Genomic DNA, 19889 nt, shown 5'->3' with positions numbered 1-19889 from the left:
AGAATGTGGGCTGAGGCACATGGGAAATACACCCTTTTTCTTTTTTCCTCTCCTCCTAATTTAGTTCTAACTGCTGGATGAGACAAAATCATCAGAATGAAGAAAAAGTATGCATTCAAGCCCTTATGCCACTTGCCATGAGATAAAGGTATTCTGAGATTCACAGAAGCATTAAAATAGCAACAAGAAATGACACCAGTGCTTAGGATGGCTTCAGAAATAAGGAAGCAGATGAGAAGTTAATAGCACAGAAATGTAGGGCTCTCTCTTCTTGTGATAGGCACATAGGCCTCCCTGTACAAGATCATCCAGCCAAACAATTAACAGTTTTAATCCCCTATTATAAATAAGGGTGATATATATGCTTTTATCCAGGGGAAAGGTGATAAAAATATATATAGGTTTACTGTAAAGCTGAGATTTCTGCCTGCTTCTCTTCTGATCGTTAGTAATTATTCTTTTTTACAGCCTCTGGCCTCTCCTCTTCTCCATCTACCCCAACACAAGTGACCAAGCAGCCCACGTTTCCTCTTGAGTCCTATAAGCATGAGCCTGAGAGACTAGAAACACGGATTCACTGTTCTTCTCCTCCGGACACAGGGCAGAGATTTTCTTTGCCTCCATCCCAAAGTGCAGCCAAGCCTCCTATAATGACACCATCTCCCTGTGCTACCTCAAAACCAGTAAGTAGTGCTTGTGTCCACTTTTCCACCGGGAAATGTACAGTGGTGTGTGTAACTGTTTCTCGTACTGCGAGCTAGAGCAGGTGCATCCATCCTGTGGATGGGTGAGAACAATTTCACGTGCCCTACAGCTCAGACTTGTCTCAGCTCTCAGCATTCAGCTGGCAAGGCATTAGGAATCCAGAGGTGGGAACTTGTCTTGTGAGTTAACCAAACAGCAACCAATTTTTGCACTGTGCTCAAATGAGCTTCACAGTGTCTACAGAGTCCTGCATGCATTGCTGAGGTGCCACTTTAGAGAAGGATACAGTTTCATTTAGGATTGTCTTTTATCTGGCTTGAAAGGAGCAGATGAGAAGGCTAGCAGCCAAGGAGAGCAGAAATCAAAAAGATCAAAAAGAAATGCACAGCGTGAGCTGCAGGGTTTTGAGTTCCTGCTGCCTCAGGAGTCTGAGATCACTGGGACAACTGCAGTCTAACGGCAGTGGTTGCTGTCATGCCTGTGCCCCAGCTCATGGTAAAGAAGGGCAGAACAACCCGAGTATTTAAGCAGACCCCAGGTGGTAGCAGTGTCTTTGTAGGAGTGGTTTCTTTAGCTCCTGGGAATGCAGGAACTCAGCAGTTCCAGGAAAACATGAAACCTCTGATACTCTCCTCTGTAACATCTGCACTGCACGTCTTTGCCTCCCCCTCTCTCTTCTGGCCAGCCCCAGCCTCAGTAATCGCTGCTCTCTTCTTCTGTGCTCCTCTGCATCCTGGATACACTAAGCCAGCAGTCCCACACTTCTTCCTTCGTGTCCAGCATCTCCACAGATGTGCCATGTGTGTCTGGGTGCTGTGACCATTTGCCCTTATAGACATTTTCACTCATTGCTCATTACATCCTGTTGTATCCAAAGCTAGCTTCGTTGTTCTAGACAAAGGAAGTCAGACTCCTTGCAAAATAAAGATCTGTCTATTCTACTGTTATGCAAAAGTAAAGAATCTAAAATAATAATACCAATCCTACACTCACAGTTAGGAAATACAGCAGTAACCTTTCTCCAGACCATTCCCTGCCTTTCCATGTAAGGAGCAGTCTTGGATTACACAGGTTGTGAAACTGAGCCTTGCAGGACACAGAGATGTCTGTGGTAGGCTTCAGTCTGTTGGTCATATCCTTGGTGTGTGAATGTGGTTTTTGTTTGGCCACTGCCCAGGAGCCTCTTGTATCTGCTAGGACAGTGACTGAACGACAGATCTTTCATTTTTTATTTTTTATTCTTTTAATGGTTTGCTGCTTGAGACAATAAAGAAACAGAATTCTTGGCAAGTATTTATTAGCTGTTGTGGTTCTGTGTCTGTACAAGAGAGTCTGGATGGAAACTCAATATGTTGAACTCAATTATCTGCCATTCAACAGATGCAGAAGAACGTACATAAGATACGTAGGATGTACAACACCTGATTTTCCTTGTTTTGTATTCTTTGTTTCCGTATTCTTAGTTTCATATCTATCTCATTTACAAGAGTGAGTGCACAGGGCTGCAGTGAGTCATTAGGTTCTCGATTCTCTTGGGAGCAGTGTCAGCAGCCACAGGTCAGTGAGAAACAGAGCCCCATGTGTTTAATTCTCAGCAGAGGCCACAGAGGCCTCTTTGCATGGAAGGAGATGCTGGGAGGGCAGGGCTCTGTGCCTGCAGGAGGGCGTGAAGCTGAACCTGATGGGGTTCACCCAGAACTGTTGCATCTTTCAGTCCCTCTGAGTTATTTCCTTCCCTTACAAATGTGACAGCACCCTGAATAGTGCATTGCAGACATTTCAGTTATTCTGAGTAGTGGGTTAAATACTTGTTTTCACAGTGAAGATGTCATAAACAGATCTGCAAAAAGCAAGGTCCATTTCTTGTTTACTTCAATCACCACTTATTGGCATAATGATTCCAAAAATCTTAAAAGCATTATAAATGATAGGATGAATGGTTTCACAGTGGACGCTCTGTTAGACTTTCAGTTTAATGACAGAGAAGCTTTTATGTTGACAATTGAGAGGTTGACTCTTATCTACAAGGGCTTTGTCAACTTAAATCTCATTACACTGTTTAATTAGTGATGATAATGTGTGCGATCCTAAAACTATTATAAATGATTCACGACTGTGGTATGCACTGCAAGAGCAAAGAGAAACTCTTGGAGCCAGAGCTGGAAGTACTGCTGAAAGAAACACAACAAATGGACCAGTGGATGAGTATAGGCACCAGGACTTGGAACTACTCTTGGCCCATTTTTACAACCCCCTGCATCTGAAGCTGATTGTGTACTTGCTTTTTAGACACCTGAGGCCGTGGTACTGAATGGTTAAATCTGACGAAAAACAGAGAAGGAAAAAAATAAATATATTTGTTTCCCAGCAGATGTAATCAGCACTTTTGTCTTTTGGTGGCAGCCTAGCGTGCATCTCACTGTGATTTTTGACCCTTTTATTTTGGTAAGGGGAATAAACAGCGGGAGAAAATCACTGACAGAGGGAGATGCTGCTTCTATAGCGAGCATCTCAGTGCAGTGCACGGACCTCAGCAGTCAACCCCATGCTAAATGGATGCCTGTAATAATCACTCAGGCCTGGATTTACCCCACCTAACTTTAGAAACCCTGAGCTGCTTATGTTGGCTGTCTCTGTATCTCAGAGAGGATAAATCAGTTCTGCAGTGGGTTGGTCAGCACACTGCCCCACTCCCAACTGGAAGGACTCTGGGCCTTTCTGACTGTGGCCTCTCTGTTGGGTGCCCAAAGCAGCCATGTAGGGCCACGGCAGCAGCTCTTGCAGGTGTCCCCCTGCCTTCAAAGCTGTTCCTGGTGGTCGAGATAGGAGGTTAGAATGAGAAATCAGCTGATAAGAGATGAAAGCTACACCAAAGGATTAACATGCCCCACATGAAATAGGGAAGGAGAGACTCGCTGTTTTGCTGTACAGTTCATGACTTTGTACTTCGGCCTTGTGTTGTTTGGACAGTGTAACCTTCGGGCAGTTAAGTGGTGAATGACAACTCCCCTCTAATGCGACATTACTAACCACGAAAGGAATGCAGAGGTGTTGCAAATTCAGTAACCAGCACGTTTTCCCTGTTTCCGCTTTGCCCCGTTTGGAGGAGGAATGCAGTGTGTCGAGCTCAGTGTGGTTGCATTCTCCTCATTTTGTCCTTTCTTTTTCCACTGATGCATAAGGCACTATGAAAACAGCAGTATTCTGTCTCCTGCAAACACATGCATTTTTGTGGTACATCATTTCCTGGCCTTTATGAGTTTCCTCTTTCTCTACATGAGGAGTCATGGCCAGAGTAAGATGCCAGCTCCAAACAGAGCTCTCTTCTGGTGAAAAAGAGGAGCAGAGGGGCTCCCCTCTGCTCAGAAGTGACAAAAGCAGAACAGACGTAAGCAGCCCTTTCCTTATGGTTAATCACTGCTCTCTAACAAACTTCTGAGTCTAATAATTGCCCAGAATTTTCTTGAAAAGAGAGCGTCTCAGGGAGAAGACAGTCTGAGACCTCCTTTAAGCTTGCATCATCACATCCTCTTCAAGTCAAACACGCAGGATGCAGGAGAAACTGGAAGGTACAGTCAGCACCCATTTTACACAGTCACTGCTGCTCAGCTTGTGGAAGAGAAGTACAGTCTGCAGCCAGGCCTCTCCCTTCCAGTGGCAGACACATGGAGGGAAAGAGAAAATGGCTTCTGCAGCTACCTGCTGGTTCAGCAGCAGCATTTCCCTGCGAGGCTATTCGTGCTGCTTCCCAGCCAGAATGTAGTAAACTCAAAAACAGGGCTGTTAACTTGCTTGGTGTGAAAGACTCTTACATCACACCCTGCTGCTGGCAGGCAGCCTGGGAACCAGGATATGTGTAGCAGGTCCTCCCGTCTGGCTCTCTCCAAAAAGCCATGCCACCTCCCAGAGTGCCGTGATCAGGCTGGCTGATTAAAGAGATTTAAATCTGATGAAGAGAACAGAAAATGTTCTTTGATTCTGATGTTGTCTTAAAAAAAAAACCAAAAACAAACAAACAAAAAAAAAAACAACACAGGCTGAAAGAAATGGGATCCAGACTGCAAATGTGCAATAACTCTCTATTTCACCATTCGTGTGGTTTAAGGAAGTAAATGAGTGCCAAGGCATTACTCTGATTCAGCTCTGATTTATACCACAGTAAACTGATCACGGAACCTAGAGCCAGCAAGGCTGTCATTTAGCAGTGAGAAAGCTCTGGCACTGCTGCTGTGTCCAGACTAGTTTCAAGTGCTTTAATACCAGCAACTCCTTCTGGGAGATGATTCTGTTCTCTAATACGTCCTCTGGGCTGCAACAAGCCAGCTGGGTTGCAACATTATCCCTAATGCAACTGCTGCTGTCTGTGTGAAAGTGCATTTAATGTAAAAATGCAATACACTTGTCCAACGGTTGATTAGCTGCAAACCTAGTAAATCAACAGCTTTGTGATTGCATGTAATTTAATTGCTTAACAATTACACACCGTATGAATGGGGAAAACATCCTGAGCCCACCTGATTTGTTTTGTCTGCTGTTGCAGAGCGTTAGGGTGGCTCCACTGAGCAGAACAACTTCACACCATTGGAAAGTCCATAGTGAGATTCAGTGGGAAGTATAATATAAACGAGCCAGTAAACTCACTTGGAATTGAATGGACCCATTCTCCTGATATTCTGTTCTGTCCCTTTACCTCCTCCCTATTACTCTAGTGGGTTTTTTTTACCACATTTGATATTGTTATCCCCTTTTAAAATAGGCACCAGACATCTTGCTAATTTTATACTGGTTAATTTGTTTCTTCTAGAGTTACTCATTTGGTTTAGGAGGAAAAAAATGCAGTCACAACCTCCTGCAATGTCAGTTTCCTAATGTAATTGTATTCTGGTTGCAGTGTTCAGATTCTTGGCAATCAATCATAGCATGTAGAGAATTTATATTGCATAATTTTATTTTATTTTATTTTTTTTTGCCCTGAGGAAATGCATGGCTGTCAGCTCGTGGCTTTTTCAGCAGAGCTAATTTACACAGCTATCTATGGGTGTACTCTGTGCTGAATTTATCTTAACAGCATAAACTCCCCTAGTCCCTGTTCCTCCCAGTCCTACAGTCCAAGGAGAAAGGCCAGGTAGGAAGGATGAGCAGCCAAAATGCTGAGTCCCATCAATTCCCAGCTGCTCTGGCAGTGCTTGTAAGACTGTAAGTAGCTAAGGCAATTGAAGCCAGATCACCTGTATGTTTTTCTACAGTACACATTAGTTTCAAACTCATGACCCCAGAATCCTGAATGGGAAGTTATTGGTTTGAAGTTGAAAGCAAAGTTACCTTTATCACTCTACGTCCTGCACTATGTGTGGTGCAACAAGGCTAAAGCCAAGCATCCAGCTTCACACACCTACAGGAGCAGGCAGCTTTTTAATAGGATGTAACAGGAGGGGTTAGGATTTACAGCATGGTTTTACCACTGAACAGAATTCTCGTGCCACTTCTTACTTCTGAATTTCAGACTTGTTAATTTAACAAGCGTCCTGTCACTCTGCTGCGAGACCAGAACTTCTTTTAAGGGCGAGCTCTGTTAGTGATCACAACCTGATAACTAATTTCTGATTTAAGGTACAGGTGCAGCCTCACAGAGCATTGCTGTGTTTCTTACCAGCTGCTCCTGAGGATGACAGTGAAGCACCACATGTGTTTGTGCACAAAGCAGCACGGAATACAAAGCAAAGTCTTTCCACTAGAAGAGAGCTTTGCTGGGACATCACAAGCAACCTTCCCTTCCATACAGCTTCTGCACTGCAGCATTGCATTTTAGTGCCACTGTCAGCTTGTACATGAGGAGGGCAACACGGCCCTGTAGAAATCCAGCTTGTGTCTGCGGTTCTTTTTCTTTTGAGATAACAATCAACCAAGTTTGGTCATTTGAAAGTCAGCTGCATGGGCTGCTGACTCAGGGGAGGACTAGATACCATCTTGGCAGCAGCTTGGAAAAATGTTTCCATTGTGCTCCTAAAATGAATGCAAAATATTTATTCCTTGAGCTGGTTCCCAACAGCATTCTTAGCGGGCACTGAGGGCGGGGCCGTGCGGAAGACATTTTTAGGAGGACAATAATGATTTGTGTGATGCCCGAGGTATGAATAATTGTATTTTATGATTAACAAAGGACAGAAGTCCTACCATGCTGAGCGTGTAAGCTGAAGCACAGAAAGCTGAAGTAATAGGGCATAGGATTGGCCTTCTTGTGTGTGTAGGGTTACAGACAGCTGCCAGTGCCAAGACTAGCACCTCTGATTTTTGAGCTTATCATCTCACACACTTTTTTCCTCATAGCTGCACAAGGAGGGGTGCCTGTGGCACACAGAAATCCTTCTTCCTTGTAGCTTAGAAAAGAAATCACTAATTGCTGTTTTGTGGTATATGAGCACGGATAATTTCAGCAGAGAAGTAAACATGACTCTTGCCCTGAGGACCTTACTGTCCAAGAGCCTGATCTAGCAAACAGGCTGGGCAAATTCTAAAACCATAAGCATTGTCTCAAACAGGATCATTCCTAAGCACTATGTCCAGGGAGTACTTGCAGAATGGATTTTAAGTGTAGCCATAACATAGCTAGCGATGACAGGAGGCACTGAAGAAAGGTAATCTGAAGGTTACAGCGCTGAGTTTGGTTGAGGTTGCTATGTATTTATGTTGCTGAATCTCAGGTGCTATTTTGTTTGGGTTAAAGTCAATGCGAAGATGGCCTCGATCCAAGAAAACACTTAGAAGTGTGGTCAGTGTTAAATACATTGGTGGTCTGGTTGGAGTCAGCAGTACCAGAGCACTTAAAGCAAAACACACATTGGCCACTTTGCTCAGCTGGGGTCTTTGTACAGTTTTTATTGTCTCTTAAAACACTTACAAATGACTATCATGAGTGGAGATGAAAGTTGATGGACAGACAGAGGATGGAAAATGAATTGGGGAAGACATGAGAGATTCAATAAAGAGTAAATGATGGAAAGAGCATGAGAATCAGAATAGAAGAAAGCTTGTGGTGACAATAGCAAACAGCTGATCGCCAAGTGGCAAGGAGAGCAGCAGCTATGAGATCACTGTCTGCCTGCTGCTGTGTTTGGCCTTACAAGCTGTGAGCATTTGGACCATATTTACATGGAAATAATCATGGCACGCACTACCTCAGCACCCAGCTCTGGACACACATGGAAGCAGCTAATGATTAAGAAGTATGAGCATTTCATGAAAGAAGACACCAGATTTTCCTCTTCTTCCCCATTCCCCTAAGCATGCTGATGATGACTGCTCGAGTCCATCCCAGCAGCCATGTTGCACACAGGGACAGGACACTGCCAAAGCTGTTTTCCTAGGAAGCACTGAGAAGTAGTTTCTACAGAGAGGGCACAGCCTTCTGTCCTGCAATGTCTTCAGAAAGGGATGGCAAGGTGCCACTGAGCACCACTGTGGTACAGAAGGACATCATACAAGCAGGTCACCAAATAGGTTCCTCCATTACCCAATATTTTACCAATACACATTTTGAAGAAAAGGGTCATTTCCTCACTCTTCCTTGTCTTCCTCATAGCCCCAGATATGGCCGTTGTTCTTTGAATTTGAGATTTCTTCTCTCTTCAGTTACAGAATTGTAACAGAAAATAAGGAGTTTGAACCAAGGGGAAAACACAGCATGAGTAGCTAGGGCCTGCTGTAGAGCTCAGGGAGCTGGCTGCACCTATTCGCCCCAGAGATCTCTTATAATCTCTTATAATCAGAGTTCTCTTATATGATTATCACTGTGTTCCTTGGTCTCCCAGTGCCTCAGTTTCCCCATTTATAAAAACTGCAGTGTAACACTTCCTTAAGTCGCACAGACACATTACAAAGTTCTTCAGAACACAGATATTATAAGAACCAGAAACATAACTGGCTTAAGATAACTAAAGGTAGCATGTAATATTTAAAGATTTCAGTAGCAGCCTTTCACATTACAGACAATAATATATATATATATATATAATATAACATGCAGAAAGCCATCAAGTTTTCAGAGCACATAAAGATTTATGCAAAAGACCATTGTAAAGCAGGCTGTTTTTCTGATTCCTATGTTTATTTTAGAGCTTAGTCTGAAATGGGTCAGACATCCTCAGAAACTGATATCTTTCAAAGAATTATCACAGGACATAGTGTCCTGCAGACTGTATGCAGATTAGTATGCATACACATATGCTCCAAATTTGATGTTGTGCACTGGATTTACTCATTTTTACCATTTTTTATTACAATTAACCATGAAATTACTTTAAAAATGTGAATCAGTGAAATGCCTACCTAAGTTGATGAACAATAAATACTTACTGTTCTAGAGATCTATAGCCAAGCCTCTATTCTGAACTTGGTGTGCTTTCCCAAGAGCTCAAAATATCATCCAAACAAACTGAAAAAGAATTTAACAACCACTGAAATGTCAAAGCCAAATCAGCTGCCCTTCTTTCAGGAATGTCCCATGCCACCTCTCACCCACAAGGCCTTACTTGGACATCTTCTCAGAAGAAGCCAGCTGAAACTCCAACACTTCACTCAAATGGCCAAGGTTAGACTGTCCTTGGGATCACCCAGCAGCAGTTTCCCTTTGCAGTGCTATCCAGGAGCACTTTCTGCCTCCCAGTGACATCCAGCACAAGACAGAGGTTGTGTCCCTCATACAGAGGTCCAAAGCTCTCAGAAATCTCCATCTGCAAAGATGATGCTCTTGGTTCCTAAAGCTGATTGACTTTGAAATATGGCCACTCTGGCAGAAATAACCACTTTAATCTCAAACTACTGACTGCATTATTTAATTTAGTATTCAACTTCAATTCTTTTTTCCATTTAATTGAAACTGACACTAAATTTCCAGTCTGCTACTTAATTGTGCTTCAGAAACTAAGAAGTGTCTCTGGAGAGCACATACACAATTTAGTGTATATATAAAACATATATATGTTAGTGATAGTTATTCTGTTGGCTTCAGGAAGGCTAGATTTGCTCATAGCTCAACTGTCTCCCCACCTGTAATGACAATTTAAGCAGTCCATTTTGGTGATACTGATAGCTGGGATACCACACTATGTTAATACAGAAATCTCCTCACACAGACTGCTGAATAATGAATCTGTATCTAAACTTATGTGCATATACACCCATTGTTTCCCATATCCACACTGTGAGCATCCCCTAACCATGAACATACTTTTGTGTCCCACTTTTGCATAAACTCTCTGCAGTAACATAAGCATGGTGTCAAGCTGGAGGTGTATCTCAGGTCCTTAACATTGGACTGATTTGATATTTTTTTCCAGTTCTGGTTCATGGATAAGCCTTACTGGTATTTCCACGTCTCTTTATGGTATAGTTTGTAGTCATAAAACATTTAGCTGAAGCTGTTGATATGCTTCTTGCTCAACACAGTACTTACCTCAGCCCCTTTCAGATGGTATCAAACCACAGAAGCAGTACATGGAAGATCTGGTTTCACTTGTAATGTACCTGAAGTGATGGAAAGATATAGTTAAGAGGCTGTCCAAAGGGAAAGCATGCATGAGAGAAGGAAGATATCTATTGCATGATGCTGTCACAGCAGATTTCTTTTATGCAGAACTAAAAAAGAGAAGCAGTGCACAATAATTTTGCCCGGAGTGATCAGCAGTAGATCAGGGAATCACTCAGAGGAAGGCCACGTTCCTGAAGCTATGCAGACTAAGCACCATCTGAAGAATAGCTTTTTGTCCAAAAAAATGATCTATTTGCAGATTACAAGTCAACCACGGGCTCTGTGTTGAAGGAAGTTTATGAAATGCACTGAAATATACTTTATTATCTTTGCCTGCCTCTCTGAGATAGCTTTCGAATACTCAGTGTCCTATTGTGTATTAAGATCCTCAATTAAGATAAGCTCTGTACAAAGTGTCTGCCTAGTGCACAGCTCATTTGTTTATTCAGTAGTTATCCGCTTTGTAGTGCAGCTCGTGCTGCAGAGTGAATCATTTGCTCAGCCCAGGTGTATTTCATGTGCTAAAAGCTTTGTCAAGACCATGGGTGAATCTGCTCTGGGCTGAAGCCTGCCTCTATCTTTCAGTAACCCACCCCAGCATCTCACCTGCATCATCCTGCTTGTGTCTGGGCTCAGCATATCTGCTTCCAGGCTTCGAGTTCTGCTGATGATCATGGAAATGCCATTTTGACAGCAGGCCACTAACAGGTTACTAGAATTGTGCAGGCCTTACTCAAGCCTGAAATATGGCATCAGCTATCTTCAGGCTTGCTTAGGGAAATATTATTTAATTTTAGGTTTAAAAAATACCATAACTGAAAGCTGGTGCAGTAAGCACACAGTGAGCCACTACCCACGAGCAAGGCTCTGAAACACCACATTAAGGTGAAGAAGGGGAAACAGTGTATAGTAAATGTTTGTTCAAATCAGATTTGCCTCTTAGTATATATTTCTTAATCTGTTATCCTCAGCGGCCCCTGCTCTGTGCAGCACTCTGCAGGACTCTGGCCTCCGTCCAGCAACAGTATTTAATTAAGCACTTAACTTTAACTAACACAGCTAATCCTTCTGTACTCAATGCCTGAGAAGGAAGCGTCAGGTGGGCTCACACTTATTCCTCCATCCACTTCAAATCAGTCGGTGCTTACCTGCTTTTTACCAATGATTTAGCTTCATTAAACAACAACAACAACAAAAAAAAAAACCAGTACATTTGTCACAACCATATGCATCTACTTTAATCATGCTTACTACCTATTACTACCGTTTCCTTCAGCGATAATTTCTCCTTTCCCTCAGCCAGTAAGATAAGAGGTCCTATTTCAAAGAGAACGTGAAAAAAATTAAAGTATTTCCTTCCAAGCAGATATGATAGCGAACACTGACAACAAGAATATTTAAGAACTTTGGAATACTTTAAGCTGCTAAGGGATATCCTCGTGTTTGCAGAAATAGCACCATTTGGGACATCACTATTCTTCTAAACAACCTCTAGTCAGCCCCTCCCATGTATGGAACTTTCTTTGCCTTTAATTTCGTGTTAAAAAGGACAGAATGTTAATTGTCATGCTGTTTGGTTAATAACATCTCACTCTCATAACACTGAGTCAGCCTCCACCTATGTTCTACAGGAACGAGCTGAGGAAATAATATTGCCCACAAAGGCTCAGTTAGAGAAGGCTTCTTTGATATCCTGGACTCAAAACCCTATCAGAGCTGCAGAGTGAGACAGGCTCAGAAATACCACCAGAGATAAGAGGTTGTGCAAACAAGTGCGGCCTCTTCTCCACTTCTGTCTCGTTAAGAGTTGAACTGGGGATCAGGACTGTAACTTGCTTGTTTACTTCCTTTGAAGCTTATGTTTTTAGAACTGCTTAACTCTCGTGTCTCTGGTAAGCAATTTTTCTGCTCAAACAAAGCATGTGTGATAGGGCAGTGTTCTCATGTGCAACAGGTTCTTCGTTTCTGAGGTTGGATCAAAAGAAGTTTGTAAACCCGTCCTGTTTCTCAATCCAGTCGGTGATGGAACTCATCGGGACTATTCCATACAGAAATATTTAGGTTGGGCTTTCTACTAAAAATGTCAGATCAGTCTCCACATTCAGTTTGTATGCCTTCGGGTTAATAACATTTCAACACTCTGCGCTGTAATCGCAGTGAAGATTTGCTATAAATGCACAGCGTTTATTTCAACATCTTTCCTAGTGCTGAATGCGTTTCTATACTCCTTGCTTTTTTTAAGGCTAAATTTTATTGTTGTTCCAATTACGTTATCCATTTAACCTACTAAAGATCCCCAACAGGGACTGCTGATCAGTAATAATTAACTCTGTAAGGTAATTAATGTTATAGCTTCTGTAATTTGTGAGGATACAGATTCAGGCTTACTTACTACCTATGAAACGTAAAAGCAATACACAGTTCATCTGTAGTCCATGCCAACAGACTCCTCGTTAGGACTACTGATGGATTCCTATTCTGATGGCATTGGGATGAAGGAAAAAAACCTTCCTGGCTCAAGTGGCAAAGTCTGTGAGAGCTGTTGTAAAAAGAAACCTCTGCAGTCATCCTTCATCTCATATACAATAACAGAAATACATAGAGAATATACAGAACTTGCCCCATTGCTTTCATACCTGCTGCAGGATAGCTGTCTCAATCATTTAGGGCCCTGTAGATTAAGGACAGAGTGCTGAGCTGCCACCAGTCAGGATCCAGTAGAGAAGATAAAATAACGATGCTGAGTACAATTTCAGTGCCAGGCATTGCTGGGATTTGGTTACTGCACTCTGAACATATTGTAATGTCTACATTGTCACTGTCTTTGTTTCTACATACTACACTGGAATGACTACAACATCTCATATCTAAAAGCTGAGGCTAGAGCAAACATAATTGCGTTTCTTCCAGGTACAGGAAGAAAAAGCTTGAGTCCAGTATTTCGTGTGAGATCCCCCTCCTTACTAATTTGTTCAGTGCTGGAACAGAGATTCCTTAGAATAAATGGTAGAAACTACACTACCTACACAGCTGCTCTCTGGGCACTGTGGGACTCCAAGGACCTTGAGGTAAGGAGGATGTTGCAGCAGAACCAGGACTGGAATGCTGCACTGGGACTGACCCTCTCATCACACAGCAGGCACTCACACCCCCATCCTACAGTCATGCTTTTCACCACACACTGAGCAGACCCAGGATGGCATCCTAACCTCAGCCTCGCTGATCCCAGCCCTTTCAGCTGTGGCAGACCACCGGTATCATGATTTACAGTAAGCAGCAGATGAAACCCTTTTTTGTTCTGATATTTTTTGTCTCTTTCCACTTCATAAACAAGACTAAATTAAACAAAAAGCAAGCAGTACATTCTTAAAATTAACTTTGCACAAACAGACCACTACAGAATAAAGCATATCCATGGCATACATTTAGAAAAAATCTAAATTGTTCATTGACAGCTCATCAGCAGAAGGGCTGTTTGACTACTTGAGTTGTATAGAACTGTAATTGTAAGCAGCACTAGCGACGGTGGGAAAATTACCATTTGTAGTTTACTCTTGCATTCAAAATGGGTTTGTCTCGATTTGCATTTAGATGGGAATTCCTTCTTGTTGCTCTTCAATCCATTAGGTTTTATAAGGTAAGACATTTTTGTTCCTTTCGAAGTACTTGGAAGGGCATTCTGTTTTGCTGCTGAACAGGTGGCACCCGGCATAGATCAGTCTCAGCGATGCTACTGCCTTCAGTGAGCAGAACAGAACGGTGGAGAAGGGTCAGGCAGAGCCTGGAGAGGGGCAGCCTTGAATTTAACTGAGAACACCTATTTCTTACTAAAGGACAGATGTGTTTGTGGCAATGCTGAAGTCTGTTCTGTGCAGACCTGTGTGATTTGCAGCAGCATTTTTCAGTTGTTTTTCTTTTCTACTGCTACCTATCATCAAAGACTAATGAGTCATCTTTATTATTACTCAAATAATGCTTGCTTTAGTGTTCTTCTAGTTTAGAATTCAAGCCACTTGGACAGAGAAGCACAGTGGAGTTATGGATCTGTTAGGTTGTATGTAAACTTTGACTTCCATACAAAACAAAGAGTTCTCATTGGATTCCCATATTAAGACTGCATTGTATTTTTGTAAAGACTGGAAAGAAATAGAAATAAAAGAAGTCTAGAAAGGGCTCCAAAAAATTCATTCCCCTCACCCCACCCCCAGCACAATCAAGTAATGGTGCTTCCCTGTCACTTTCCTCCTTGCAAGGATACATTACATTTTGGAACCTGTTACTGTTTTTCCCTTTGGTCCTCTTCTTTCGAGGAGGTCTTCAAGTCTTTCTTTACATGTTGGGATTTCTCAACTCCTCTATCACTGTTGTTGCTGTTCTGTGTGATTCAGTTTAGTGTGAACCTGTGTTCAGTGTGGTTTTTTTCCCCATGAATTTGACATCGTTGTCTGACATTTAGTTTCATGCTTTGGTCATTTCTTTGCACGACTGCTAACAGCCAGGCTTTTCTCATTTTATTTTTGGTTGTTCTTACTAGTGGATAGCTTTGTACTTACCCATTCCAACGTGCACCCTTCTTTCCAAAGCATTTCAGGAATTCTCAAGATTATCTAAGTTGTAAGGCTACCCAAAAAGGTACAGCTTCTCTTAGTACTGGATCACCCGAAAACATGGTTATTGATTACTTCTGCATTGAGTCACCAGTGAAAACACTGAATGGTATTAGAGAGAACAGAGCTTCCATGGAATCCTCTGTTAAACCCTCCCAGTTAGATAAAGAAATGTTACTGCCTTCCTTGTGAGCATGGCTCTGACCTTTAGCAGCAGTTTCATCTGGACTCTCTGGTTTGCTTAGGAGAGTGTCATGAGATAGTGTCGACAGCCTCGTTAACTCACACTGCCATCTGCTTACTCCAAGACTTCTAGCCTGTTATTAAAGTGGTTGAGATTGACCTGGCATTGTTCATACATGCTGGCTGTTACCAGAAATCTTTCCTTCCTCTGATAACTGAAAATTGGTGTATTTTTCTTCCTATCCATTTTGGAATCAAAGTTGTACTGACTAGTTTATAGTTCCTTGGCTCCCTCCACCCACCTCCCCTTGCATACACATATTCCAGGCAGAATGAACCTGACTAACTGGAGGTGGAGAGATCTAGTCAGTGCAGAGATTGGAGCCCAGCACACAGATCATGTGCACTGAGTTCCTGTCTAAAAGAGATCATATGAATGACGGCCTACAAACTACTGCTTCTCCCCTGGTTGCAGTAGCAGCAACCTAGGGTAACTCATTCTATAGGAAAAGCCACACAGAATGTGTCCCAGCTCAGGAGAGATGACACTCAGACTCAGATAACTGCTCTGATCTGATGACTGCCACTGACAGATCCCTATCCTGGTGGATATGGTGAATTCAGGGAGTCAAACCATCAGGAAGATATACCAGAGGTAGTTGCATGCTGAGGATAACTGCTGTCCACACCCCTGAACCACTCCCACAGTTCAAATGCTTGGAATATCCTTATGAAAGCAAAGGAATTCCTACAGGACACGGGGCTGAAATGACTTCAGGATAATATGTAAGTGCATATTAAATTGACACGACAGATTTTACCTCTACAAAGCACATCACCTGTTTTCAGGCTGGTTCAGTGTTATGTCATAAGTCCTTGCTTTTTTTTTTTGGCTTGAATAATGCTCCTAGAAGACCCGAAATGTGGCAAAGAAAAAAATGCATTCAGGCAATTTTGATTTTGCATATATTTTTTCTTCTAAACTGATACAAAGTTTATTTTCCTTACTAATATTTAGTACACAATGCAGATACTCACTGCAGCTCAAACAGTTAAAACGGGTTACCTGACACATTCTGATACCAATAATTCAAATACTAATCTGGACAAATCCTGAGGATATAGTTAATAGAAACCTCCTGCGGCAGCACAGCAGCCATAGCAGATACTGAAATGTTACAGCACGTAGTATCAGCTCGGTGGGAATTACAGCTGCTTTGAAAGACAGATTTTTTTCTACCTTTACCTGGTAATCCTTCTGTAAAACAGCAGACAGAGTTTGCAGAGACAGGCACTGTCAAGGATTGCTGATATCTGCTGATCTGTATACTGCTGCAGCAGGTCACAGTGAACACTGTTCCCACCATCCATCCAAGTGAACATGAGCAGGCTGTTTCCAGCAGGCACGGTCCCACTGCCACCACTGCCCTCAGCATTTCTTGTGCCAGTGCAAGTGCACGGAGAGCTGGGTTGGGAACTGATCTGGATAAAGCCCAGGCTTTCCTCTTGGACTGTTTGCTTTTCAGCTGCATCAGTTTCCTGTTCCGACTCATTGTGTTGCCTACAAGCACAAGAAGAGCTAGAATGCAATGCGATGAGCAGAATGAACACCATGATCAGCAGCTTGTTCTAAGACTGGTTTAAATAAATCCTAACACCGAGGCAGAATGAGGGATGGAATTTCAGCCTTAACTTCTCAATTTACTTTGCTGGTGGCTGGGTTTCTTTTGTGTGTGTGTTGTGTTGTTTTGTTTTTTGATCAGTCTGAACGTAACAGCATGAAGTTTACACTACAAATCCCTGCTATATATTTAATTACCGCCTTCAAATTACCTTGACTTTCTCATAATACTCCTCATCTGGATGGAGTTTCTGCCTCTGTAAAGCCCTGATCTTGCATTAAGCTCTGAGGTTCCCAGCGCAGTGGGGCTCATTGCGTTAAAGAGGCTTTCCTGGCTTACTATAAACACATCCCTGTTTCACAGCAGTGAAATGCAGTGCGTGCCTTTCAAGACTCAATGTCACCTCCACCTACAAAGAACCTTGGGATTGTATTTCCTCATGTATGGCGCTCAGGAAATGATAACTCGGAGTAAATACCTGTTGTTTTACACAAGACACCAAATCAGGAGAGTTATTTCCAATCAGGCATCATCTTATTCCTCTCTTGTGTTTAGCAAAGTACGTAAAAACTCATCAGTGTCAAGGCAGACAACGTGGGATATAATTATTTAAGGCTCTTAAAAACAGCTCCCAAAGCACTTAAAATAGCCTGAGAAACGCTGTCAATTAATAGGAACTGCCTTCAGACCTTCGGTGAGGTCGGTCAGAACGCGTTATCGAAACCCGGCACGTCCTTCAAGAGCACGCAACCGCAACGCATGCTCCGAAAGTAATGCCTCCTATTTTATCACCAGCCCCCGATGTCAGAGGTGGAAGCGCGAAGGTGGGCTGCTCAATTCCTCCGCGCAGAAAACCAAACAAAGAAACAAAACAATAAATAAATGGTGCCCAGAGCGTGGCACACACGCTCTTCTTCTATCACTGGTGAAGGTGCATAGCTAACGGAGGTGCCTATGCTGAAAAGCAGCGCTTTGTGGCTGAGGCTCTGCTCCACCAAAGGGTATTACTGTGCTCTTTGCATCGGTTGTAGTTTCCGCGGAAAAAAACAGGAGGCATTGCTTTTGGAGAAGTGAAAGGCTTCTTGGTTTCCCTTCCGAAGCATCATTATGGTAAAGAACTGGATATAGTCATCTTCCCACTGAACATCCCTAAATAGCGCCGGCCTGGTCTGCTTCTGACACTGAAATCCTGATGAACCACCCCCCATAACGTTCGCTTTGATCGCTTTTAACGCGTGACCTTCAGCACAACACCGACACCATGCCCTCTGAGCTCCGCCTTCTCCGTACCGCAACCACCGGCGGTGCGCGGGACGGCGGTCCCCCCCACCCCCTCCCCCCGCTCGGGGAGCGCCCGCCGGGGAACCCCCGCACCCCCTCCCCGCAGCGCAGTGGTGCCGCCCGCTCCGCCCGCAGGTGAGCGCGCGGAGCCGTACCACCACAACCCCGCGGGGGGATCCGAGGGCCGTCCTCCCCCCCGCCCCCTCTCGCACCGCCCTCACGCAGCGCAGTCGGCCGCTCGTCCGAGCCGCGGGATGGGCTGCGGGAGGCGGCCGGTCCGGCGGAGCCCTCAGATCGCCGTGGCGTCCAAACGTCCCTCTCCTCCCCTTCTCCCTCCCCGCCACGCGCCGCAGTGGTAGTTCCTTTCCCCGCTGCCCGGCGGCTCCGACTGCAGCAAAACGGAACGTACCATTCCCCCGCGGGAGGGGGGAACGGTGAGGGGAGGGGGGAGGGGGAGAGGCGGCCGAGCGGTGCGTGGGGCAGCGCAGCCCCGCGGTCAGCCCCGCTCCGTCGGTGCATCCGACGGCCGCTCCCTGCGGGCGGGGCCGCGCCTGCGGCCGCGGGCGGCAGTGCCGGTAAGAGCCCGGCGGCCGCGGGGTTAATGGACTGCCGAGAGAAGGAGGAGGGGGGTGGGGGAGGAAGGGCGAGTCCCGGTTCCTCCCCCTGGGTGTGTGTAAGAGCAGCGCGCAGCGAGCCGGGCGTGTGCGGGAGGCCGAGGGGCAGCCGTGCCCGACTCCGTCTCCCCGATGCCGCCGCGGGGCCGCTAAGTCTGCGCCTGGATGCTCATCACGTCTCCTTCTCCTCTTTTCCCTCCCGCAGGCGGCGGCAGCGGCTCCGGCTCTTTCTCAGCTCCCGGCCGCCTCCGAAGGGATGCTGGAGAAACTCGAGCTCGAAGATGAAGGTAAAAGCGCGAGGAGGGAATGGCCCAAAAGGAGGGGGAGGAGGTGGGGGGGAGAAGGGAAGGGAAGGGGGCGGCCGCAGCCCCGCGCCTTTTGTCCCCGGGGCGGTTCACGTGCGGTTGGGGCCGCTGCCGCACCGCCCGCCTCCACCTGCGGCCCCAGCGCTGCTTTGGGGGGTGCAGCCTCCCCGCCGTGCCCCCCCCCCATCCCACGGATCGCTCCTCGATACCAAATATAGGCTGCGAGAGCGAGGGGCGAGCGGCGGCGGCACGCTGCGCTCCGTGGCCCGGCTCTTTTCGAGCCGCTCTGCGCTGCGGGACTTGCCCGGGCTTTGCCCGCTGTTTCCCCGTGTTCCCCCTTCGTTTCTCGCCGGCACATCCTCACCCGGCGTCCCACGGCTTTTCTTCTTCAGCGCTGCGAGGCGGCCCGAACTTCGGAGCGGTGCGTTCACCTCTGCCCGCGCTGCTGGGGCAGAGTGTAGCACAGATATTTAAGGGCAGCTTTGGAAATAGCGGGCCGAGTCACGCTGTAGGGGGTAAATACCCGGGCTGCTGTGCACCTGAGCTGCGCTGGTGGTCGACAGCGTTGTGGGGCTGCGCTGGGAGGCAGCAGCTCAGCCCTGAGCTTCATGTGCATGGAGAAAGCAACTCCTGCCAACAGAGCTCTGGGTGGGGGGGGGGGGGGGGTTGCCTTCTTTTGCTCCTTTTTCTCTATAGGAGTGGTTACAAAGTTGGATCTGTAACGAAATATTGAGCCCTGAACGTGGTTCATTGTGAGCATTTGTTGCTGTGCCATAGCTTTCTTGTCTCTGGTCGCATACTTCTAGCTGCACATTCCTCGTATGCTTATCAAGAACTCAAGTTGCTGATTTTACTTCTAATGTATGTTTTTAGCCTGGTTTCTCTAAGTAGTGGCTCTCAAAAGCTGCCGACTCGCTAACAGTTGAACCACTTTAAGCCCTTCAGAAATCTGTGTGTCTGATAAAGGATGGCAGGCAGGGAGAAACAGCCCCAAAAAGCCAGTTTTGAAACACCTCTACCTCTCCAACATCAGCACGCGTTACTGT

At 45.1% G+C, this 19889-nt stretch overlaps 1 protein-coding gene across 2 annotated transcripts in view; it reads left to right on the top strand.

The window, feature by feature from the left end:
* Positions 1-19889, top strand: part of PRKAG2 (protein kinase AMP-activated non-catalytic subunit gamma 2) — a 188857-nt gene that overhangs the window by 129164 nt on the left and 39804 nt on the right. For both annotated transcript variants that reach the window (XM_065744936.1, XM_065744937.1), the window contains 2 exons: positions 469-683; positions 18744-18825. In XM_065744936.1, the coding sequence (XP_065601008.1) occupies positions 469-683; positions 18744-18825 (297 nt within the window). The remainder of the gene's footprint in view (positions 1-468; positions 684-18743; positions 18826-19889) is intronic.

Source organism: Cyrtonyx montezumae, unplaced genomic scaffold (genome assembly GCF_038088225.1).
Source record: "Cyrtonyx montezumae isolate F1298 unplaced genomic scaffold, pur_monq_1.0 scaffold_32, whole genome shotgun sequence".
Lineage (NCBI taxonomy): Eukaryota > Metazoa > Chordata > Aves > Galliformes > Odontophoridae > Cyrtonyx > Cyrtonyx montezumae.
This window is presented reverse-complemented; position numbering and strand designations above follow the sequence as displayed.